This window comes from Amblyomma mixtum, chromosome 1, assembly GCF_055824585.1.
Source record: "Amblyomma mixtum isolate Tamu chromosome 1, ASM5582458v1, whole genome shotgun sequence".
Classification (NCBI taxonomy): Eukaryota; Metazoa; Arthropoda; class Arachnida; order Ixodida; family Ixodidae; genus Amblyomma; species Amblyomma mixtum.
This window is the reverse complement of record NC_143012.1, coordinates 257,108,246-257,134,422: the sequence shown is the minus strand read 5'-3', so window position 1 is coordinate 257,134,422 and position 26,177 is coordinate 257,108,246. Positions and strand designations below refer to the sequence as shown.

The 26,177-nt window shown below is 48.4% G+C and overlaps 3 protein-coding genes across 7 annotated transcripts in view; 1 reads left to right on the top strand and 2 right to left on the bottom strand.

Moving 5' to 3' along the window:
* Positions 1-17,845, bottom strand: part of KFase (kynurenine formamidase) — a 42,585-nt gene extending 24,740 nt beyond the window's left edge. Inside the window, exon 1 of the mRNA XM_089565832.1 lies at positions 17,596-17,845. Within this exon, the coding sequence (XP_089421958.1) occupies positions 17,596-17,695 (100 nt within the window). The 5' untranslated portion in view covers positions 17,696-17,845. The remainder of the gene's footprint in view (positions 1-17,595) is intronic.
* The window catches only part of LOC149371550 (short-chain dehydrogenase/reductase family 9C member 7-like), a 393,612-nt gene that overhangs the window by 258,111 nt on the left and 109,324 nt on the right, over positions 1-26,177 (bottom strand). The gene's annotated exons all lie outside the window — the stretch shown is intronic.
* Positions 17,805-26,177, top strand: part of LOC149371549 (uncharacterized) — a 147,181-nt gene continuing 138,808 nt past the window's right edge. For 4 of the 5 annotated variants that reach the window (XM_089565837.1, XM_089565835.1, XM_089565836.1 and 1 more), the window contains exon 1: positions 17,805-17,946. In XM_089565837.1, coding sequence (XP_089421963.1) covers positions 17,938-17,946 — 9 coding nt within the window. In that variant the 5' untranslated portion in view covers positions 17,805-17,937. The remainder of the gene's footprint in view (positions 17,947-26,177) is intronic. The other variant, XM_089565834.1, reaches the window with a different exon arrangement.

The window sequence follows — 26,177 nt, the reverse complement described above, 5'->3', positions numbered from 1 at the left end:
CCTCAAGTGGAACATTTGTCTCTGCTATTTAGATGATGTTGTTGTGTTTTCGCCCGATTTTCCGACGCATCTCCAGCGCTTGCGCCAGATATTGAGCTGCCTCACCCGTGCTGGCCTCCAACTTAACCTCAAGAAATGTCACTTTGGCGCCCGGCAACTGACAATACTCGGCCACCTCGTATCCAAAGATGGCGTCCTACCTGATCCTGACAAACTCCGTGCTGTGGCTGACTTCCCTAAACCGATCTCTACGAAACAGCTGCGCCGATTTGTGGGCCTCTGCTCCTATTTTCGGCGCTTTGTCCCTAATTTCGCCTCTATCGTCGCGCCCCTTACGAAACTCCTCAATGGTCCCGCCGACCTGTCTACGTGGGACTCTGCCTGCGATGAAGCTTTTGCTGCGCTCCGTCGCCTTCTTACTTCACCCCCTATTCTTCGGCACTATGACCCCAGTGCTCCTACTGAGGTGCACACCGACGCAAGCGGAATTGGCCTCGGTGCTGTCCTGGCCCAGCGCAAGCCCGAATTTTCTGAATACGTTGTTGCGTACGCCAGCCGTGCTCTCACCAAAGCCGAGTCGAACTACACCGTGACTGAAAAGGAGTGCCTGGCCGTAGTGTGGGCTCTCACGAAATTTCGCCCATACTTATATGGCCGCCCGTTCACCGTCGTTACTGATCACCACGCCTTGTGCTGGTTGGCCTCCCTCAAAGATCCCTCAGGACGCCTTGGCCGCTGGGCGCTCCGTCTTCAGGAATTCGATATTACCGTAGTCTACCGGTCGGGCCGCAAGCACTCCGACGCTGACGCCTTGTCACGCTCGCCACTGCCCTCTCCTGCGCCTTCTTCCCCCTTATCTGATTCCCTACTCGCAGCGCTCACTACTACGGACATGCCCATTCAACAACGCCAGGATCCATGGATTTCATCCTTGCTCGATGTCCTTCGTGCACACTCTACGTCCTCCTTCCCTCGGGCCCTTCGTCGCCAAGCTTCCCATTTTGCCATCCGCGACGATCTCCTATACCGCCGCAACTATCGTCCGGACGGCCGAAAGTGGCTCCTCGTGATTCCCCGACACCTTCGGTCTGAGATCTGTGCGCACTACCATGCCGACCCTCAGAGCGCTCACGCTGGATCGCTAAAAACCTACGAGCGCCTACGGCAGAGGTACTACTGGCGGGGCATGTACAACTTCGTTCGTCGCTACGTTCGCTCTTGCACAGCCTGTCAGCAGCGGAAGTCGCCACCTCGACCCTCGACTGCCCCGTTACAGCCATTACCATGCCCGGCTCGCCCTTTCGATCGTGTGGGCATCGACCTATATGGGCCGCTCCCCTTCACGACCGCCGGGAATCGATGGATTATCGTTGCCGTGGACCACCTCACTCGGTATGCTGAGACCGCTGCCCTACCTGCGGCTACTGCTCGTGACGTCGCCTTCTTCCTTCATCACTTCGTCCTGCGTCACGGCGCTCCGCGAGAACTTCTCAGTGACCGCGGCCGTGTCTTCTTGTCTGAAGTTGTTAGAGAGCTTCTCGATGCGTGCCACTCAGTTCGCCGTACCACTACTGCTTACCACCCCCAAACCAACGGCCTCACCGAACGATTCAACCGGACTCTTGGGGACATGATCGTCATGTACATTAGCTCCGACAGCTCTAATTGGGATCAAGTCCTTCCGTTTGTGACCTATGCATATAACACCGCATCTCAGGCAACCACCGGCTTCTCCCCATTCTTTCTTTTATTCGGGCGCGAGCCTTCCTGTCTCCTGGACACAATCCTTCCCTACAACCCCGACAGCTCGGAATATACTTCCCTTTCTGACATTACCCGCCATGCTGAGCAGTGCCGCCGGTTGGCTCGCTCCTTCACCGCCGAACGTCAAGGACTCCGCAAACATGAGACCGATCAACACACGCCCGCTGCCCAATTCTCCACTGGATCACTGGTCTGGCTCTCTGTTCCGGCTGCGTCCAAATTTTCGGCCAAGCACATTGGTCCTTACCGTATCTTAGAGCGTACGTCACCTGTGAACTATATCATCGAACCGGTGACACCTTCTTTGGACCATCGCCGCCGTGGTCGCGACGTCGTTCATGTCAGCCGCTTGAAGCCTTATTACAGCCCTCTCGTCGTCTCCTCGCCTTGAGTCGCCAGGATGGCTCCCTCTTTCCGCGGGGGCAGTTGGAATGAAGAAGATGATACAGTACTACCAACGACGACGAAGCGCTAGCGCCGAGGTGAAGAAGAAGAAGAAGTCCGTAGAAGGCTCGTGCTGGAGAACTGCCGCTTGTGTGCCGGTCCCTCGCCTCGCTGGTTCCCGGACTTCTTGCGCCAGGGTCTTTATCGCTGGTGCTTCAACGTGTCAATAAACCGCTCTACACTTGTGCTAACTTACTCAGCATCAGGGCCCAATGTAACACGCATTCTGAAAAGGCATCACAATATCTTAATGCAGAGCGACCGGTTGAAGGATATCTTTCAAGAACCACCGAGAGCGGTCTACCGGTGTCCTAAAGACTTACGTGACCTCTTAACTTCCTCCAAAATAACTACTCCAGTTTTTTCCGGTTGTTCGCCTAGCAAAAAACCCCATGTAAAGTTTGTTCCCAAATGACCACGTCGCAGTAGCCGTCAGTCAATGTAGTCTATCTGCTAGAATGTACTGTCTGCCGGCTTCAGTATATTGGGCAAACTGCAACACCATTTCGGTTGCGTTTTAATAACCACAAAGCTCATAGCACCAGCCTTCCTAATTTGCCATTATCCAAGCATGTAAGCATTCAGGGTCGCTCATTTGATAAACTAAAGGCTATAGCTTTGGAATCAAGATTTAGATCACACCACGACCGAGAAGACAGGGAATCGTTCCTAATTCATACATTTAAAGCTGCCTCGTCATACATTAATGAAAGCCTTGGAAAATTAACCTGCCTATCGTAATTCGTCCCGTTCGACGACCTTGCAAATATCAATGGGGTCGTGACCGGCGTCCTATTTTTAAACCACGTAAACGTTCAAACGTGTGATAAGCGCGTTTTTATTTGTATTGGTTAATTTCCCAGTAATAGCATAATTTTTTTCACTACTGTGCATCATTCTCGTACCCGATTTTTTTGCCTTTTATATAACCACCGCGTGCTCTGTGTCGCATTGCGCTATGTTTGCATTTCGCCTTCACGGATTACATTTTTAAGCGCCCCTGACCTGGAATCACGATATGTAATCACGTCTTGTTTACGCCATTGCAGTTTCATGTTAGTGCTTCGCCACGTGCCTTTTTCGGACTGCATATCTGTGTTTTTGTTATTTTCATGCCATGTTGATATCGCCAACATCTATGACGAAGGCCAGTCCCGCGGCCGAAACGTCATTAAATTGTTCTTAGCTACAAACGCCTTCATATTTTTTGCGTATTAAAGGAGCCAACAGCCACAGAAACAAAGCAACACAGGGGATTCTTTATATTTATTTTTTGTGGTGTTCATCAATGAAGAATATTACTGAATATGTTATCGCTTAAAGATAATTGATTAGAAAAGCAGAAGAAAAAAATCACATGCCACCGGTGGAAACCGTACCCGGAAATTCGGGGGTCGTGTGTTCGGTTCCTACAGGCAGCATGTGGTTGTTTTTTCTTCTGCTTTCCTGATCAATTTTCTTTAAGCGATAACATATTCAGTAATATTCTTCATTGATCAACACCACAAAATAAATAAATATAAAAAATTTCCTTGTGTTCCTTGGTTTCTGTGGCTGTCGGCTTCTCTAATATGTATAACGAGCCTCTCATTTCCCTTCTCTTGTCTGCAATAAAAATAAAAAAGGAATAATCGGAGGTCATCGCTTCGGCCTCCAGAGTAGACTCAGCTTGGATTACGATTTTCGGCCCAACAGGAAACTAGATCGTCTTGCGCGGCGCTGCAAGTTTCCATTAATGCACACATACGAAGCCAGCCGTGGAGCTTTCAGGCAGACTTTGGCCTGGTCGCCACGATGCCACTGCACAATGCGCAATGCGTTCTACAAATGGTCGCCTGCCGACATCACTCGAGGGGTTGCTTCTCGGAATGCCCCTCCCTTTCCGGTGCAGGAAGCAAGGTGCGGCACCATTGTTCCGTGACCGCGCGACGCATCTGCAGCCTCGGTTTGCTGAGCGAAACGTGCGGGACGCAGACGCTTGCAGCTGTGAGCTCGCATTAGGGCATTGATTGTAATGAAAGCATCCTTGGCCACCTGCGGGCTGGCTACGGTTAAAATCGCAGTGTCGATCCGAACCGGAGCCATACCGGGTTGAACGGGAACGAACTTGAGTTGCCCAGGACTATGCCCATGTCCAACATATACTTGGAAAAAAAATTTTAATATTAGAAAACTGTAAGGTACTGGCGTAGAAATATTGAAGGTAATGGTCCATTCTTCCGATATGTGACATAATCTTTCTTTTGTAGTGTTTCGATCGCTCGCACTGAGCAGTTAAGATTGCCGTACAAAACCAATGGGGAACGCTTTTGACGATAGCAAAAAAAAAAACCATAATAGCGAAAAAGTTCAAGCCTGTCAACGAGAGGTTTGCGGATATATTGATTGTTACAGTGAAATCTTACAATATATGAAAAAAAAAAATGGCGCTCGTAAAGTCTCCCGTTCAAAAATGATTTTGTCCAGAATTGTTGGGTATGTTTGGTACGTTGGTTGGTTGGTTTATGGGGTTTAACGTCCCAAAGCGACTAAGGCTATGAGAGACGCCGTAGTGGAGGGCTCCGGAAATTTCGACCACCTGGAGTTCTTCAACGTGCATTGACATCGCACAGTACACGGGCCTCTAGAATTTCTCCTCCAAAGAAATTCAACCGCCGCGGCCGGGATCGAACCCACGTCTTTCGGGTCAGCAGCCGAGCACCATAACCATTGAGCCACCGCGGCGGCGGGTATGTTGGGTACGGCTTGTCACACGGTTTTTGGTGCCGCGCGCCGAGTATTACAACTCAGACAGAAACAAAATTTTTCTTGAACAGATAATCTGCCAACTGTACCGTAGTGCGAAAGCAGCATCGTATGTCCGGCGTTCCTTTGATGGGAGTGCAGAGTCGTCATACAGCACCACGATTCGCCATTGTGATTCCGGATACTTGACGTGCCCGACTGTTTCTAAATTTTCATGCTGTGGGCCACGGGAATCCAGGGTGCTTATTCATTCCTTTACTCGAGTATACTTTCATGACCGAACGTGTTATTGAAGGGTGTGGTAGTTACGAAGTTAAAGTGCACAAGTCCACAAGTCTAGAAACCTACACCAAAAAAAAAGTGTTCTGAAATGGCGGACATCGAGGTCAGCATAAAAGAATAAATTTGCCGGGGGCACCTATAGAAACCTGCTTGCGAGTAATGCGAAAGCATTGCAATTCTATTTAAATTGTATTGCAGTTCTATTCCATTTCAATTCTGTACTAATTCTAATATATTTTTTGTAGTTGGTGCACTTGTAAGAGCTAGTACTAACTACAGTTAACTTTTCGTATTTGGCCGCCTTTGGCAACGTCACACCGTTTCGACCAATCACGAGTTTTGTGACACCGTTATTTTTTGGGTGACGCCGGGTTTTTTCTCGATGAGCCATTTTCATGGGAAAATAGCGCACTGAGGACAACGGACAAGGAAGACCAACCGTTGTACTGAGTGCGCTATTTTTTCTATGATGCTATACCAACTAGCTCAAATGTCGATTCTACTTCAGGTGAGCCATTTAATGCTCTCGCATTAAAATAGCTGTTCTAAACGCACACGCATCGGCCACTGCAACGACAGGTGCCCACCGGGGAATCTATTCATCAGTGGCCTTCCTTTGGGATGAGTGAGTCAAAAGATTAGCTGAGGTTTAGCTCTGATTAAACCGGGCAAGTTGCGTAAGCAAGCAGAAACTGTTTTGCCCGAGGCGAACGCGCGTATTTATTCCCCGTTTCCCTCCCTCTTACTCTCTCCACATTCCGACACATGCGTCGAGAGCGCGCGGCAGCGGCGGCAGTGCAGCGACGGTCCTGCCGCCTGGTGGAGCGCGGCTGAAACGGTTGCTATGGCAACGGCGCTCCATCTGTTTGACCTCGCTGCGGCTGAAGGTCAACCGTGGCCACCGCCGGGAGCTAGGCGACGGCTCGAAACCTGGCGCAGTATTGCTTACGCAATAAAAACATGTCGTTAGTGTGGCAATGATTGATGTCTATTTAAAGACGTAGATAAGTGTGTAACGGCTCTAAGTGAAGAATCGGCGCACCAGTTTCCTGCGTGCCGAAAGGCGCAGTCTTAATGTTGCTTTGTATCATCGATAAAAGTGCCGTCATATATACACTTTTGCTTCTGGCGTCTCTGCCAGCCCCTCCTTCAAAGTTGGCAAATCTGCCGGACTGTATACGCCGCAAGTGGCCGCGTGACTACAACGGCACATGCCTCGGAGTCTGGAGCGCCCGTCGACGGCGGAATGGGATGCAGCCAGTTGGTTCATTGATATAATGGCGCATAAACGTTCTGGTCGAATAAATTTGTTGCTAACAGCAAATGCTTGCGCGCAGCATTTCTCTCAGAATCCTCGCTGTATCACGCGGGAGCCGGAGGTTAAGCTGAGGTGGATCTATCTTTGAGGTGCAGCGACCGGGCTCACAGTGTGGCTTCGGGTGTTACAAGCATTTCCCCCCTTTCTACCATTTTTTTCCTTCTCATTGTTTCCAAACAATCGGTTGTAAATCTGGCTTTGAAGAAATTAAAAGCTCCCGCTACCGTCTTCATGTACCCATGTACGTCATCGAACATAAGGCCTCTTTTAAAATATCTTACAAATAACCTTAAAGTGAGGCTGACCATTTTTAGTGGGCGTCTAAAGACGTTAACACGCTGTTAGATCTCGTTGGGCTGATCGCGCTGTATAGATACAGCATATATCCGCGACGGCTACAGATATGCACATAAGTAGCGAAACAGCTAGTTAATGCGACGACTCTCAAGGCTTGCGTAGCAAGCCTTCCTGAGTGGTCAAGGTACACAGCGTACGACAGTTACAGACCTACCTTGCGTTGTGCCTACACAGCTTTTATAACAACACTACTTTTCCTTACGGGACCATGTTTAGTCGTCTGATTCGATTAAACGGACACGCGGTTAGTTACGGCAAAGTAAACCGACTTTCATTTCTTCCTTTGGCCCACACACGTCTCTTATTACTGAAACTAAGTTCGCGGACTGTACTTACCTACTAATTGCTGTAGCGTAGTTACCGTTAGAAGTGGCGCCCCGGAAAATAAACTGCTAGCTGCAAGTTATATTGGCCGAAAGGCACGACTAGATTTATTGTACAAGCGCAACGAAGCACCTGCATCAAGGGCGTACGCAGAACTTTCTGCAAAGGGGGAGGGGGGGCGATGGCCGAGGATGGGGAAGTCGGTAGGTTAGCAACAAAAAGACACTATTTGTGGTCTAAATGAAACAAAAATCAGAAGCAGTAGATTAGGGCTGGGCTTGATTATATTAATGAACAAGGAATTAAACTTAATAAGCAAAATGCGAAAAGTTACTATCACCTCAACGTGCTAATCAAGCTTGTGGGGACGCCTTCGTCCCCTGCGTTCACTTTCCCGCATTGCACCACACTGTTGTCAGCTGCCCCCGAAAAGCACTCCTCTCGGTTCGGTTACTTCTAACTAACAAGGAAGGGCGCTCGCGTCGCAGCGACACCAGCGCCACGGATGGCGTTTTGCTGCGCGCGCGCGGGGGATAGCGGGGTCTTTTTCTCCCTGGGATCGGGAAGCGACCGGACGTTTCGCTCGCAGCTCCGCTCTTCGTCGACGGGCGCTCTTGGTCGGAACTGGTTCCCGCCGAGCCCGTCCCGCTCGGCCTCGGAGTTTATCCCTTTGCCCTACCGTGGGCGAACGTTCGCTCTTAACCGTGCTGGTGAGTCGGACATCCTCGATTCCTCAGTGTATTTTGTTGCTAGCTGGCGTTATTGTTGTTATAGCAATAAATGCCTTGTTTGTGTCAGCCAGTGTGTCGTTCCTTTGTTCCCGCAGAGCACGGCCCGCCGTGGTCGGCGTGCGCTCGGTAGCGTACGCGACCACGGGGTGGGGTCCGCGCGGCTTTGAACTGTGTCAGCCGTGCTTAAACGGGGAATACGTGTTTATCTCCCCAATTTTAACCCCATAAGCTGTGTAGTTGTTCTCTGCTAGTGCATAAAAATATCGTAAATAACAAAAGGGGGTGGAGGTGGCGGCCCCCCCCCCCCTTGTCACCCCTCTCCGGACGCCCATACCTGCATTCCACAGTGTCATCCGACCCCGCAGGGCAAGACCGTCAACGTATACTCGTATTGAACTACAATCTTCACCTAATCAGGAAGGAAGCAACACGACTCTGCAGACCTCATGGCTCAACTGAAAGGCTGACAGCAGCACTTAAGCTCCTCCTTCCCAGGTCTGTGGTGGCGGTCTTGGATCACTGGGGTCGTAGTCATGCCATCGTGTCTTCTGGTTTCTCATGTGTGGGCGGTGAGTGGGGTCTCAGGTCAGTGGCGGCGGTCTCGGATCACTGGGGTGGTAGTCATGCGATCGTGTTTTCTGGTTTCTCATGTGTGGGCGGTGAGGGGTCTGAGGTCAGTGGCGGCGGTCTCGGATCACTGGGGTGGTAGTCATGCCATCGTGTCTTCTGGTTTCTCATGTGTGGGCGGTGAGTGGGGTCTCAGGTCGGTGGCGGCGGTCTCGGATCACTGGGGTGGTAGTCATGCAATCGTGTTTTCTGGTTTCTCATGTGTGGGCGGTGAGTGGGGTCTCAGGTCAGTGGCGGCGGTCTCGGATCACTGGGGTCGTAGTCATGCCATCGCGTCTTCTGGTTTCTCATGTGTGGGCGGTGAGTGGGGTCTGAGGTCAGTGGCGGCGGTCTCGGATCACTAGGGTCGTAGTCATGCCATCGCGTCTTCTGGTTTCTCATGTGTGGGCGGTGAGGGGGGTCTCAGGTTAGTAGCGGCGGTCTCGGATCACTGGGGTGGTAGTCATGCCATCGTGTTTTCTGGTTTCTCATGTGTGGGCGGTGAGCGGGGTCCGAGGTCAGTGGCGGCGGTCTCGGATCACTGGGGTCGTAGTCATGCCATCGTGTTTTCTGGTTTCTCATGTGTGGGTGGTGAGTGGGGTCCCAGGTCAGTGGCGGCGGTCTCGGATCAGGGGTGTCGTAGTCGCCTATAACTTTTCTCGCCATAATACCACTGGGTACTCGCCCTTCTATGTTCTTTTTTTACGAAACAATTGACTGCCCTTCGACTGGCCGCCGCCGAATCGATCACTACTTATGCTCGTGATGACATCGCCCGAGCCGATGCTGTAGCAAAAATCCGAGCTTACGCACTGATTTGAATCTAGTAAACATTCTCCGTAGTTTTCTTGCAGGTGCACACCACCGCCACGCACCTCAAAGCGCGATTGCGGTCTTCACTGACCCAGGGAGCAAGCTATGCGCGTTTCCTTTCCTCTAAGTTAACGGAGTCCGAACCTTCCGTTGGTTTTGAGAAAAGGAAAGGTGCATAACTGCCTCGATTCATAGGTGGACGTCACCGTCTACTCACAGCGCGATTGAGGCGTCCACTGACCCAGTGAGCAAGTAACGCTAGCGACTGAGTGACCTCACACAGACACACACCGCTGAAACCTGGGAAGTGCAGCCAAAAGTGATTTCGCACTGAAACGCCGCTACGACAGACACCACCGCGATGCCCACTAATCGCCAGGGTCCCTCGCCCTTCTCTTTCTCCCGTCCCGTCGTGCAGGCTGGCGCGAAAAACTTGTGCCTCGTTATACGAGCCCTTACCGTGTTTTACGTCCCGTGACCTGCGAGATCACCCCGTTCCGTCCCAAGTCCCCGTCCACTACACTGCCTCTCAAAATAGTGCACGTGACCTGCCTCAAGCCTTATAATTCATACCATATGCCGCCCACCTAGCCATCACCGGGACCGTGACTGTCACGGGGGATAGAGTTACCAGTCGACGACAAAGTGACTACCGGTGCTCTGGAAGCCGACGACGCTGAGAGTGGATGTGCATGAGTGTTCTTCAGGCCTCAAGTCGCTCAGTTCATCCGAGCTCTGTACAGTTATTTGTAGAGACCTCCTTTTAACAATATAGAGCAATGTTAGACATATTATTGGAAAAAGCAGCAATGGGATTCCTAGCGCACTTCCAATTAATGATGCCGAGTATAAGGATGCTTGTTCGGCCGATAAATTTAACACATTTTATGAAGTGTGGGGCAACGTCAAAAAAACTTGACGATATAGCAATGGACTAATAAGGGAGTAATTACTCATTGACGTCCACCCGAGCGCAGCCATACGGCCACAAAGGAAAGCTATACAGCTTTCACAGAAACTTCGTAGTTAAAGAAAAATTCGTCCTGGTCCGGGGTTCGAATCCGGGACCACCGCCACACCGGAGCAGTCGCTCTACCAATTGAGCTAATCGGGACGGCAAGCTTATGGTAGGGCGAGAGCGAATTGATCAATAACTCGAAGTGGGAACAGTGTTGACCAAATGTTTAGTGGAATCCCCCAAGGTGGAGTAGATTTCTAATAAGGGAGTAATTACTCATGACGTCCACCCGAGCGCAGCCATACGGCTACAAAGGAAAGCTATACAGCTTTCTCAGAAACTTCGTAGTTAAAGAAAAATTCGTCCTGGTCCGGGATTCGAACCCGGGACCACCGCCACACCGGAGCAGTCGCTCTACCAATTGAGCTAACCGGGACGGCAAGCTTATGGTGGACGCTCGGGTGGACGTCAATGAGTAATTACTCCCTTATTAGAAATCTACTCCACCTTGGGGGATTCCACTAAACATTTGGTCAACACTGTTCCCACTTCGAGTTATTGATCAATTCGCTCTCGCCCTACCATAAGCTTGCCGTCCCGGTTAGCTCAATTGGTAGAGCGACTGCTCCGGTGTGGCAGTGGTCCCGGGTTCGAATCCCGGAGCAGAACGAATTTTTCTTTAACTACGAAGTTTCTGAGAAAGCTGTATAGCTTTCCTTTGTAGCCGTATGGCTGCGCTCGGGTGGACGTCAATGAGTAATTACTCCCTTATTAGAAATCTACTCCACCTTGGGGGATTCCCCTAAGCATTTGGTCAACACTCTATAGCAATGGACCCGAGAAACAAATTTTCGCGCAGTTGATTCATTGTTGTTGGCCTCATGCGCTCAACCTGAAGTATTTCCCTGTCTTTAATAAGAGTACTGCTTCTGGAAATGCTGATAATATCCAATCTGAACCAACTGTAACCGTTGCTGATCTCATACCTCTTCCTCTGCAGCACATATGTAATAGTTCATTGGCTACAGGAATCTTTCCAGACAGCATAAGGGTGGTTCATTAGATGACATTACTAATTACAGACCAATTTCAGTGTTCAGTGTTACCTGTATTTTAGAAAGTATTAAGAAGTAACAATGCGACGAAGCGTCTTTTTTATGCGAGACAATTGTTCGCGAACGAAAGTAGTTTTCATGCAGAAAATTCACTTGAAGCTGAGTGATAATATTGAAAATAACAAATTCACGGTAGGCCTGTTTCTTGAGTTTGGAAAAGATTTCGACTGAATTAAACTTGAAATTTTATTCTACACACCTCCTTTTTATGGGGTCCACACGGCGTTGCTCTTTACTTTATGACATACGAAGTCTCACAAAGTTAAACTTTCGGTCCTTTGTTTCTTATAATTGATGTTTATGAAATTGTTCGTATACCGCATACACATGATATTGTATTTAACGCTGATAACAAAAGCTTGTTTTTTTTTTCTGGGAAGCATTTGTTTGATTCCGAAACCAAAGCGGCGAACACTGGGTTACATGAACTATCATCTGGGCTCCAATGAAACCAGCTTCAATTAAGAGTGCACAAAGCTCTGTATGTAGTCATCAAACCGCGCAGCAAGCCTGATAGCTTGATAATTTTTGTATCAAGATGAAGTTCCAGGATTTTGTGCTAGCGTACGACTCCTTCTATAAGTTCCTAGGAGTCTTTTTTGAAGAAACTGTAGGCTGGAGGATCGTTCCACATAAGATCACCCAAATAGTGGCTGGTCGATCTCATAAATTTACTTGATATTTTATATGTCGTTGCCTGATGACTAGAATACGGGGGCCTGCAATCGGTTTTGACCTAATATCTAACTTTTAAACACACGCCCACAAATTACGGAATTTTTACAGAAGCGTTGTGCCCGTCACAACTTCAACATTAATGTAAACAATTACCTCTTTTCTTCTCCTACATAACCCCTTCGGCCGCCGCGGTGGCTCAGTGGTTATGGTGCTCGGCTGCTGACGCGAAAGACGCGGGTTCGATACCTGTCGCGCCGGTCGAATTTCGATGGAGGCGAAATTCTTGAGGCCCGTGTACTGTGCGATATCAGTGCACGTTAAAGAACCTCAGGTGGTTGAAATTTCCGTAGCCCTTCACTACGGCGTCTCTCATAGCCTGGGTCGCTTTGGGACCTTAAACCCCATAAAGCAAACCAAACCAAACATAACCCCTTCGTGCATTTTGCGCTGTAGAAATATGCATTTGCTTTTTGCTTGGTTTCTCTCACGTAATTTGGCTCTGTTTCCCCCTTTTATTTTCTTGTAGCGATGTATAAGTACACTGTGTTTTTTCCCGCTTTCCTGCATCATGCATAGTTATTTTTGCATAGATTTCATATATGCACAAGTGTGCCGTTATGCCATACTTGCTGATCAGTGTACCGGTAGCGAGGCATCGTCAGGCAAAAACCATTTGCATTTTGTCTCATCACCTTTTACCTTGTTTTTCTGAATAAATAAATAAATAAATAAATAAATAAATAAATAAATAAATAAATAAATAAATAAATAAATAAATAAACAAACTAATCAATCTATCCATATATCTGAGACTGACGCTAACAAGCTACTCATAGTGGAATTCGCATATTAATGACATTCGCACTTCGGGTTTTCGCAGATTTAGTTCATTGCTACACCCGTCATGGAAGCGATTCGCCTGTACATTAGTGACGCAAAACCACCGATAATACTATCGATACCATTGAACTATAGTGACTATCGATGGTAAAAAAACTATCGACAGTACTATCGATAGTACTTTCGATATAGTTATATCGATAGTACTGCCGGTAGCCGTATCGATGCTACTTGCTATATATATAGTACTATCGATTGTATAAACCGACCACGCGTACCCACTGCATCCTAAACTTGGTTTCCCGAGTGTGTGGAGGTGGTGGTATGAGTAAGTGACATGATTCGCCCGTTTTCGCAGCCCACGCGCGTCACCGAGCTCTGGAGACGTTCCCTACGTAAAGTAACTGGATAAAGTGTTAGCGTGCGAATGTCCTAGTTGCGAAGCATGTGTGCGAAAAGCATTTCTGGAACGGTTAAGTCGACGTCTGCAGTGCACGATAGTGTCATGTTAGCCAGCACAAGTTCTCATGCTGTTTGTTCTTTCGTCGGATGCAGTTCCTGTCATTTTTGTGAGCTGTAGCTACCTTTTAAACTGAACTGTCCCGCTCTTGCGTCGCATTTTAAAGTGGCAGCCATTTTATTTTAACTCAAGTATGCTCTCACAACCCCGCCAGTTATCTTTAAAATTGGTTAACTTGTATACAGGTCGGCGTTTAGAAGAAAAAGACACCTGACATGCGCAGTGCATATGCCATGCTGTCACGAGCGTATACAGATAATGAGATGCACAGCGATTAACCTTCGTTCTTCTTGTTCCGGCCATCATGCTGTCGAACGCCATCGTTACGAAGAGATACATAAATCGACATATTTATGTAGAACTGCTTCCTGTAATCTGTGATTTTGTGCTCATATTTAGCTTTTATTTAGCTAGTGTATCAAGATGTCCTTCTCATCCAGTACTCTACTCGAAATACTTCCGCGGTTTGAGCGATAATCCAATACCACGCTTACAATCTCGCCATAGACGAAATGCTTTATACGTATCGCATTACGTTTTCATGCACTCAACACAGGGTAGATATGGCGTAACTGTTTACTTTTGACTATGAATGTATCGATGAACATACTCCGGGTCTTTTACAGCGGAATTAAATATTTCATTCGTCCACAAGATATTTCATAAATACATGAATTGAGCATTGCTGGCAGTCAGCTATCGCAGATGCCCCCGCGGTGGCTCAGTGGTTATGGTACTCGACTGCTGACTAGAAACACGCGGGTTCGGTCCCGGGTCACGGCGGCTCTGTTTTGATGGACGCGAAATGTGCGATGGCAGTGCACGTTAAAGAACTACAGCTGGTCCAAATTTATCCGGAGACCGCCACTACGGCATACCTCATAGCTTGAGTCTCTTTGGGACGTTAAGCCTCCTAAGACCGTGAAAGCCTCCTAAGTCTAGATATCGCAAATGTTTTGACTATATTTCTGGCCAACAAATGTATAATATCAATAGTGTTACTATCGACAGTCTTACTATCGACAGTGTCACTATCGACGTTTCGCCTTTTCGATGTTTCGCCTTCGGGCTTCTTTCGCGCTGTTTCACTTATGTCAGAATGGGTAACTATCGATAGTCTTGATATCGATAGCGGTACTATAGGTAGTAATACTATCGATTCTACTATAGACTGTACTATCGAGAGTACTGTCGATAGTACTATCGATAGTACTGTCGATAGTAGTACAATCGATAGTTTTTTTACACTATCGATAGTTCAAGAAAAACTATCGATACTATCGACAGTCAATTTCCCGATAGTTTGGCATTAGTACTGTGCATCCTTCATTAAATCTAACCTCCGATATGCGTGCGTCATTCGTCATTAGCGACCCGGTGCATAGATGCACTATAAAATATTCAAACATAGAGTAGATGCTTAGTCTACTCTAAGTACACTGATTCTGTTTCAGAATCAGTGTAATTGTTGGTGTCAGAACACATCAATCCATTCCAGACTCAAGTTTCTATGTCATAAAATCTCATATTTACTACCCGACTGCGAACATGCTTTATGTCCTGACCTGTACCTAGCAAAGCGCTCTCGCAACGCGCAGACCCATCATGCTCTCTAATGCGATATATTGCAAGGGTAGAATTATTCAAATTTTCTCTCTTTCCACGGGAAATGGAGTAAATTACCTGAATTTTGCTTTGAATCACTCGACTCATTAGAAAGTGCGCTGCAATTACTTGACGCATACAAACATTTTTTTTTATCGTTCATGGGGCAGTTGTTACCTCTGTCGCAGCTTGAATTTCGTCTTGTCCATCATTTTTGTTTTAGAATATCAGGTCTGCAGATTTCTCTATCTTCTGTTACTATTCCTGTTCTGTATGTGTTTGTTATCAGATATCTTTTACATGCCCTGATGCTTGTTCTTTTGGCCCGCAGCATCCGATGAATGAATGAATGAATGAATGAATGAATGAATGAATGAATGAATGAATGAATGAAACAGCACTAACAACGCACACGACTTCGCCGGATGTATAGTGCTCTAGAATACTGGAGGTGGCATTCAGACGTTGCACGGAGGCCTCGAGAGATGGCGCCACCTTAGCTACCAATAGCTTTGCACACCTGCACGCTTGCAATGGGAGGGACGATGAGACCCGGTGACGCCGACCGGTCTTCGAGGGACGCCTTCAACGCATTCGGAAATACGCGGTGTGTTATGTGGGGGCGCTTTTGTACCTTTGGCGCAACAAGACGGGAGATTGAGGAGACAGGTCTTGCGTCTGAGTGATTTGTTTATGCACCGAGTTGCGTCGCAGTTCGTGTGGATGAGGGAAGAAGCCCGGGGCCCTGAGCTTGGCTTTTTTTCCCCCTCTGAAATGCATTGCGCGAATTTTTCTGCGAACGAGTGACGAGGCTCTTCCGCGATGTTGTGGCATATTATTGGTTTCTTAGAGGAAGATTTTGAACTGAATACTTATCTAGTGTTAAAGCAAAATGTCTAATCGCACGTTAACGATATCCTCCTGTTCCCCTGCACATTATACTTCACGCAACTTTACGCAGTGGAGTAGACAGGACGCGCTGAGAAGAATTAAAGTGATGCGGATGCCAGCGAATATGAAGCTTTTCTGCCGAACGCAGAAACCTTGCCCGGTTTACTTTCCCTTGCGTGCTTTCTTTATTTTTTCACAACAAGTGAGACTGGCGAATACATAATAGGTGTCTGCAAAGAGTTCCACCCATTTTTCCGGATATACTACAAACATCAACGGCACTATATGCGCGCACGGCATTGGTGACGTCGGAACCGAAGAGCAAGCTTGAGGCAAAGAAATCCGATGGGGTGGGGGAGGCCATGCAGTCGCCGTCATTTCTCTAAACAAACCGGCGGCGGATATACGCACCGCGGCAGACTGTATAGGAAATCCTGCAGACACTCCGGCGTTTTATTTGCAGCCAGTATGGTCCACATGTGAACGCCACACGCACACATGTGCACATGCACGCTCGCAGAGATGAGGCAATGAACTAACACATCAACAAACGAGATGCTCACAGTATTAGTTAGCAGTGACTCACTTCAACATGCGTTACCTCTACGAGCAAGCAGTCAACAGCCTCCGTTGGCGTTCCGATGCCCCTGGCCATGTCCGGGCTCCCTACTTCGAAAGACATTTTCGCGGACGCATGGTTTATTGCCGACATAGCGCGTAGGCAGCGCGGGCACTGCAATGCCCAAGAACTCGATGAGTGGGCAACTAAGTATCCCTTGCTCTCGATAAATTAAGGAACAAATCGCAGTCTACGGCACAAGATGAAAGCCATTCAATCTCATTGCTAGTTCGGACATAGAAGACCACATGAGCCTTCCGCTCAAACATCAAATTTCAACTGAACGAGATGTGAAGACATGCCAATAGGCCCACATTCATTGCATTTATTGTTTCTAGAGCAGTTGTTCGGGAAGACACCACCAAACGTACGCCGCGCTTGCCACCTCTCCAAGGTACTCGAACGTAAGCATGGTTTCGCGGTTTCGAAAGCGTGACCCTTTATTGTGCCTCGCGTCGGTCAAAATCTGGATTGGTGAGCCGCATTTTGCCACGGAGAGCGAGAACGCTCAGATTCGCTAGGTTTCCAGTGGCTCCAGGCTTCGCGACTTCGCAGCGCGCTCTGTGCGGCTTTCCTCCGTCAGGTTTCTTGTGCAGTGCTGCGCAAAGTGCGCATCACGTTGCTGACAACCCAAAGAAGTGTGTTTTCACGCGTTTGGAACCAAATGTTTCTTCGACGTCTCCATCCTGCGGCAGTATCATGAAAAAAAAAATAAATAGAAAGATACCCACGCACCGATCGCCGGCTGCTTACTTCCGAGGAGACCGGTTTCTATGATCGGGGCACGGGACATAGACGATAGTGAGCGAAAGCTCCAAGTGGCCGTTTAATGCCCTAACGTCGCCGGCTCGCTTTAGACGCTGCATCGTCGGATGCTACCATCGGCAGCAACCACCGCTTGCGCTACATTCAATGCGGGCGCGAGCAGCACGTGGGGTGGTATCATCGCGAAAGGAAGCGGACGCCCTCCCCTCCCCGGACTCACCGAGACGGACCAGCTGTTGGGGGCGACGTGCCGCGGGCGCCTCCGCCGTCGGCCGCCGGAGGGCGCGCCGGGCGGGCCACCTGCCGGGAGGGAGGGGCATCGGTCCGCCTCGCAGAGAGCAGCAGCAGCAGCAGCCATCGGCCGGCGAACCCTCCCAGCATGGCGGCGGCGGCGTCGCGGCGCAGCCAGCAGCAGCGGGGCGCCGGATGCGGGAATACGGTGTGGGGCCGGCGAAGGTCGCCCGTGCTCGTCGTGGTGGTGCGTGCTTGAGTGTGCCTTGGATTACGCTGCCCGCGCCGACCGTGCCCGTGCGCTTCTGCGCGCGCCGATCGGCGCCTCTGTATGGTTCGGGTGAGTGGCTCCTTCGTCCGTCAGGTGCTCGGCCGTTGACGCGCGCCCGACTCGCAGTCACGGGTGGGGGGCAACGATCTCACGCGAGAATGTGGCCGCCGCGAATCGCACCCCGGCCGGCTGACACTTCGCAGTGAACCGTGTCGCCCGATCGGGCAGCCTTCGTTTTCTTCCCCGCACGTGCGCTCACGGGCGCGCACACTGCGCGAGCTTTTTCGTTGCCGCGACGAGCGGCTGACGCGGGCCGCCGGTTTCAGGTCCGGCCTTGATCTCGAGCGCGAAGCTCTGCAACAGTTGTGGCTTCCGCGTAGTGCGGTTGTGCGAGGAGACGTCGCAGCGGATATGTCGATACCTGACGGCCATCGAAGGACGGAGTTTCTCACTTTTCATCGGGGAAACTCAGGTGAATGCAACTACGAGCGCCAACACACGCTGTGACGACTGCCTCGGCAGCAGCCTGCGCGGCGCGTAACCATTCAGGTTGACCGCGGGCTGTTCGGGGGTGAGCAGTCACTAGAATGTCACAATCGGCAGTGTTTTGGCGCCATTCGAGGGGGCGAATGCCAGCGGATGAGTGCAGCGAATGAATTGGCTCCCCCACGTTTGACTGCAAAACATTGTCAAGTGCCTCCCCGGGAAGACGCTTTCGTTGACGTCAGGAACCGTCCTACCGGACTGCCGTGACTGCGCAGCAGTGTAGCGGAAGGTGCTCTATGGTTAGCAAGCTAGCCGCGGGCGTCTCACTATGCGGAGAGGTCGTCCCAGTTTGTATGTCGCACCTCTGTTATTGTCGCTGTTTCCTGGCGTTCAAGGGGGGCTGAAATGACGAAACCCCTTGCGCGTGCTTGGCCGACGAGGACACGTTGAGCTGCGCTGGCCTTCGATTGCAGTCTGTGTTTCCGAAATTGATCTCTAGCCTTTAATCGATCCCGTGTTATCTTGTTTTGTTTAGGTGCACGGCAGCCAAATAAGTCAAAACCGCCCATTTTGCGTCGAACATTTCGCCGTCATTGAAGGTAACTGCACACAGCAATATCCTGCTGCGGGCGAGGTTTCTTGAATTCGAAAGCAACCGATACAAGTGCTGGCCGAACTAACTTCATCAAGTCCCCGCTGGCTCATGCAACTTGAGCGGGTCAACCGCATAAACAATGGTCATTGACGGCAAACTCTGCTGCGGCGCCTCGCGCGATTGACGTTTTCTGGCAGCTTGGATTGGTGTCCTCTGCTTTACGTTAGACATGCTTGGTCGTGATGGACCCGAGACGAGCTAGGTACGTCCACTCCGCGGTGAGGACGTCATCAGTGCAGTTTTTGTTGTCTGGGTGGGTTCTTTTCTCCCTTTACGTTTTTCACTGCGGGTACTTAGCCGGGGCGTCGATTTAACCTATTACGACGAGCCCAGCTCGTCCGACCGGGCTCGGTAAGCTGGGCTTTGGGCGAACTGAGCTCGTCCACTGCAGTTGTGCGGCATCTTTTTTTAAAAAAAAAAAACCCTTCAAGTAGCTCTTCAACAATGCATCCGTGAATTCATTTCTTCTCTACCAGAAAGACGGTGGAAGGCCCTCACATCCACAAAAAAAAAAACAGTAAAAAAGAATTGAAGTCATTAAGGGGTTAATAGCATGAATTGCCGGCGTCGTCAGAATAGATAAAGAAGGAACTATGCCTGACAGCGCTTGAAAACTCGTCACACTTATGACTAGTTGCTGTTCCAGCTTCACAAAGTTTAAGCACTGTTTTTTTTTTTTTAAGCGTATTGACTACACGGTCTCGAGGGCATTGAGCTGGGGGCGGCTTGCATACATTACTTGCGATCACTCCATTTGAATTTTTTGAAAATGTGCAAGAAATGCTGCACATGGAAACAAAAAAAAAAGGGGGGGGGGGGGTTTGACAAATGGTAGTTACTGTAAATTATAACGTTAAAGGAAAGAGTAACATATGATGCCCACATCCTCTAAAGACTGGTTTCGTTCTTTAATCCTTTAAAACAAAGGTTTTAGGCGGAAGTCTCGGCGTTCGCTCGCGACGGTTCCTATCCTGGCGGGGTTCCGGATTACACCCAACTTCTAAATAAAAATATAATGCTGCTTTTACGTTTTGAGCAGCTATTTTAAGTTTTTCTTCCAATGAAACGTAATATTTTAGCGGCCTCTGCTACTATGACAGTGATGTGTTTACGCATGTCGATAAGTAGACGCCGGGATTTTGGAATCCTAATGATTGCTTACTGCAGCTTCTCGAGGCTCATTTCACCTAATATTTCTCAATTCCCATTGCGATGCTGAAAAAGCAACGCGTAATTTTGCGAACAGCCCGATATCAAGCTCACATCATCCCGCAATATTTTTATGTAGTTATCATCATCATCATCAGCCTAACTGTCGTCCACTGCAGGATAAAGGCCTCTCCCATTGACTTCCAGTTAACCGCGTTGAGCGCCAGCTGTGAGAAACTTATACAAGTTCCTAATTGTATCCGCTCACATCTCCCTCTGCCGCCCCCTGTTACGCATGCCTTCTCTTGGAACCCACGCCGTTATCCTTCGGGACTAATCGCTTATTTTGCATTCGCATTACATGCCCATTTCATCTTGATTTCAACTCGGATATCATTAACTCGCATTTGTTCTCTGGCCCACTCTGCTATCGTCCTCTTTTTGAGAACGTTACCCAAATCATTTTACTTTTCACAGCTCGCTCAGGTGTCCTCACTTTAAGTTCAAACCCCTTTCAGTTCGCCTCTTAGCTTCTGCCCTATATACGTGTGCTAGCAAGAAACAACTGTTGCGTGCTTTCTTTCTGAGGGAGCTTGTCACTCATGGCCTGAAAGTACCTGTCAAACGCACTCCACCCCCTTTTTACTGTCCAGCTACATGTCGCGCTCATGGTCCGGATTTGCGGTCAGTACGTGGCCTGAAGCAGATGTATTCTCTGACAACTTCCAAGGCATCGCTGCCTATCGTGAACTGTTATTCCCCTCCCAGTCTGTCGAATATTACTTCAGTTTCGTTCAAATTATTCTTCAGGCCACCGTTCCGGTTTGCCTTTTTAGGTCTTCAGTCATATTCTGCAGTTCATCCCCGAGTTGCAAACCACTGTCATCAGCGAATCGGAAATTACTAAGCTATTACCCGTTAACTTTTATCCCCCTAAGCCTTCCCAATTCACTCTCTGAACATCTCCTGTAAACACGCGGTGTATAGCTGTGGAGAGACTCCGTGCCTCGAGCCCTTCCTGGCTTCGGTCTTATCACTTTCCCTTTTGAGATTATGATCGTTGTGCGGCCTTTATAGATATTTTCGAGCACCTTTACATATGCCTCTTCTACGTCCTGGTTACACAATGCCTGCACCAGTGCTGAGATTTCGACCTACTCAAATGCATATGCTTTCATTGTCATCATAATCATTGAAGGCTTTGTATCGGGGTTAGTTATAATCTGTGCATTCCTCTCTCACCTAATTGATGGTGTGAATGTACTCTATTAAAGAGTAACTATTCCGAAAGCCTTGCCGGTCCTTTAGTTGACTGACATCTAAGGTAGCTCTTTTTCTATGGGTGATTGCCTTAGTAAGTACTTTGTACGTAGGGGTTGGGATTTTTGTTTTAAACCGAAAAAAAAAATCGTTAAAAGCACGCTGAATTTAAGTTTTTCAAATTCGGTTTTAGCTAAAAAAGGTCATTATTATTGGCATGAAAGGCATAACTAGCTGGCTGTTGAGTACGAGTTACGCTGAGACCAAAATTAAAATTTATCTAAGTTGTAAACCAGAGGCGTGCTGAGACAGTGGTATTGTTGGATAAGCCGCTTGTTTACGTGCCTCTGCAGACCGGGAATCGCCGCCTACTAGCCAAGCACTGTTTGTTCACTGGTTACCCGGTTAGAGCAGTAATTGGTTAAGTGGTTTTGTAAACTGCATCTAGGACACTGACATGAAACCGTGCAGGGCCGTCGTGAAATGTACCACGTTCGGGATATCGCGGCAATTGAGCCGCAGTTCCAGCACTACCATCGACACGCAGACCACGTGATGTCCCGCCCTCTCATGCCAGCGCGACAACACAAAGAATACCTGTCAACTAGTTCTTAGAAGTAAACTGACCCTTGCGTTCTTGCCTGCCGGATGTCTCATTAAACTTGCCTTACTTTTTTGTGACGAATTCAATTCCTTCTCCGAGCGCACCTCCAAGTCCCAAATTAGCGGTAGGTTATGTTAATTACTGGCAAACGAACTGTTCATGCTGACGAAAATGCCGATATTAACTCTAAGTGACTTTTCAGCGCGCAGAATTGTCACATTAAATCACCGAATAAAGTCAGTAATTCATTCGTAGAAAATAATAATATTCTCCTAAAAGAAACGATACGCATTCTGCACTAAATTCCCGAAAAAAGTCCGCCAAATTTTCGAAAAATAAAAGCCGGAAATTATAACTCCTACTTGTACGCAACTGACAGTAAGCTGAGCGGCCTGCAATTTTTCGAATCAGTGACATACCCTTTCTTATGAATCAAGGTTGTGTTAGCAGTCTCCCAAGTATTTGGTGCGTTGAATGCCATGAGGCACTGAGTTTCTCCACCACACTATCCCCACCGGCCTTTAGCAGGCTTTCTTTAGTTCCTGGGTAGTTACCGACGGGATATCCACTTCCTATAGGCACTACAGCCTCAGTCATTGGGTCCCGATTATTTCGACTATATAAAAATCTGTGCAGCATTCGTCAGCTATATAACTATCTTATTCACATTGCTACTGACATTACCCTCCTTGACTATTAGGGCGTACATCTAATTCTTTCGCATACCTAATTTCCTGTCTACCGTTTTCAGGCTCGTTCCATTATTTGCAGCTTGCTCGATCCACTCAATATTGTATTTCCTTATCTCGCTTGCCTTGCGCTTATTGATTTGCACTGACAGTCCTGTACGTGGGGTTCGAGGCCTTCATGCGTTGACGTTTCGAAATCAGGTCTTCCGTCTGCTAAGAGAGCTTACTGATATCCTGCCTATAGTTATCCAGCCCCTACTTTTATTGCACACTCCGTGTTTATATTGGTAAGATTACCGTTCATTGTTTCAACACCGAGGTCGTCGTCTTCGGATAAAGCGAAATATCTGCTCTCGAGCAAGATACTGATCTCTTCTGCTTGTCCTCTCGCCGCTAACTTACACATCTTCATCACTGGTTTTCTCCGTTCTCCATTGAAATCTAGGCTAATGCGAGGCATCACCGCCTTATGGTCGCTACATCTCACCTTGCCTAGCGCCTCCACGTCCTGTACGTGATGGGCGCACAATATGAAGTGTATTTCTTATTTAGACGTCGTTCGGGCTCCTCTAAGTCCACTTCCTTATCTCTAGTTTGTGGAAGAAGGTTTTCGTGGTGATTAAGCTATTTCCTTCTGGACTTTATGCTAATCCCAGAACCTTCACCATAATCCCTTACTGCCTGGTCTCCTGGCTGCTTCTTCCATGCTTTGACATTGGAGTCGACCGTCAGTACACTCTGCTGTGTTTGTATTTTACTTTGCCAAGTCTAAGTGTTCATAAAACCTTTCAACCATCTCGTCGTCATGGCTGGATGTAGGTGCTTATTATCATTATCATTATTATTATCATTTATTGAACCCTTAAAGATCCCGTCTGGGACATTACATAAGGGGGGGGGGGGGGGGGGGGTGGAAAGACAGTGGTGTGAAACGGTCATACAAAGGCATGTAAACATAAAAAAACGTAACAAAATATAACAAGTTTGACGTGAAATTAGCGTCAGGTAATTCAAATAGTACAGAATATATAAGGCAAATCAGTAGTATATAAAATTAAACATTAAAATGTACGGAAATTAAATAAGTGGGAAAACACTTGTGGGGGGGGGGGGGGGGGGTCGCAATGGCACAAGAAGTTCAAATTGCAGGCAGAGCATCGCGAGAGAAGTAGCTATAGTTGGTTCAAGTGGTCTGTTATTAGCTGCCTAAATCTGGCGGGATTAGTTTCGATGACAACGGTTACGATTACTGCCACCCTGTCGTTAATCCTGAAGAAGTCGTCGATGTTGCCAGCTATGTCCTTATTGACCTGGAGACTACACCTAGCTCTCGCCTCTCTGGTAAACCGCGATAGCACAGCACATGCGAGGCTTGTGCTGCATATGCTTCATCTCTCCTCCTATAACCCACGTAAGCCATATATGATATTAATTTTGATGCCTTTTAGTGCCTCGAACAGCACTGATAAACTAGCCTCACTCGCTAAGGTTCTTGCATTAAACGCTGCCAGGATCAGTTTCCAATGGCAGCCTCTCCGGACCCAGTATCCTTAGCACCCTTAGCACGTTTGACTGCCGCCTTGGTCACGCCGCATCTCATTGGAGTGAGGGCCGTGGATTAATTAGTGTATTCATATATTAGGTTCGGGCCGGCCAAGTATGGCACTAGTGTAGCCAAATTCTGTTCTTGTGGGTGGGTACGTTGTCGGCTTTGGTCGCTTGGATCAAGCCGCACCCCAGGCCTGGTTATTCTGTTCCATGGACAGTCGGACATCTGCGCCATCACTTTGTCCCGATAGTGAGTTGATTTATTTCTCCGAATGCTACGTGCAAGGACCTAACATTTGCAACGACGCTGTTTATGTGGGCTGAACGGAGCATAGAATCCAACACGCTGTTCTGTAGCGCTGCAGTACTATTCAAGATCCAACATTGAAGATGGCTTAGAGCCATTAACTGCGCGTTGTTAGTAGCCAGTTAGATTTTTTTTCTTTTAATTCTGCCGCGAGCATTATCATTTCTCTTTAAGCTTTGTATTGCGATATTTAACAAGTAACGAGGCGCCGGACTCCCTACAGCAGTAAAGTTTTCACGTGCACACATATGCTTTGTTGGAGAGGAAGAATAACCGCGAACTTGGACGAGTCTTAAGAACGAGAAGAAGACAGGACGAGCGGTAACTAGCAACTGAAGTTGGTCCAACATGTCAGACCAACTGGCCCAAAGCTTCCCCTTGTTGAACATATATGCTTTGGTTTGGTTGGCAGACCAAAGCAAACACATATGCATGAAAGCCATGCTCACAACTGGTGGCCGCCAAACGTGAGACGATGTGGCGGCAAATCATCGTTGTACTGTATGGAGCGTTTTCCTTGCTTTCACCCTAAGATCTCGTGCAAATCTGATACTTATCTACAATGGCCAAGGTCCACAGAAGTCCAGCGTTCTTGTGGATTTTGCTAGCCTCATGTTGGCCTGCACTACAGGTCGTAGTTCTCTGTTGCTCTGGAAGCTGTGCTAAGGCGACTCACCACACCTGTAGCAATATGGAGCGAAAATGGTGCGGGTTCGATCTACGACTCGTGGTTCGACCTGCACCAGGGAGGGCTAGCAATCACTGCCGAGAGCCCCGGTTTCCCACGGGTGCGGAACCGCAGCTTTCGGGAACAGTCTTGCTTGCAGAGTGCGTTGCGGTGCGGAGTGCGCATCAGTGACGGTAAACCCTCCCCGCTCCAACACGATTCAGCCTCAAAACATGCTCAGCCTCACAAAGGTCATAAAGTACGAAACACGGTGGAAGCCCTCCACCGCCGATACTCGCTATAGCTTGAAGCAGCGCTGCACAATCAATGCACCGAAGTTCGTCCCTCTATGCATTAGCATTGAGTGGCACACACGACACCTAGGATGAACTCATCTTAAAGGATCAATAAAGCCAACTCTGTCTAATTACTGTTTTCATTAAAAATTGATTATCTGGCTCTTTCTGTGTATGTTGACGTTTGTCCGGAAGCAAAAGAAGCATTTGAGGCTGAGAAAATTAAGTTTAAAAATATTCCCGCCACTTGTTTCACACTGGTGACGTTTACACCGAAAAGGACTGGTTGCCGCCATTTTTGAAGTGAATGGCAGTGTGGTATAGCCTCAGGGATCCGCTCCCAGAAATTGATGGCGACGTTTACTGGGCGACACCTGTATATCGTTTCTTCGTCCTTTATAGCTTGTAAAAGCTCACTTTTAGGTGAGAGTGGTCTCTTTGTTATTGGAAAGCTGTATTATATGGACACAGGTTATAAACTTAACTTCTCCTAAGTGTTCCTTTAAGCGCATCACCCAGCGAGAAAGACGCGGACGCATTTGTGCAAGCCGTGAACGGCCGAAACACTGCGCGAAGAATGTCTGACTGCTGACTGTCATCTGCGCGTAACAGTTCTGCTATAGGGCGTCCCGGGGGAGA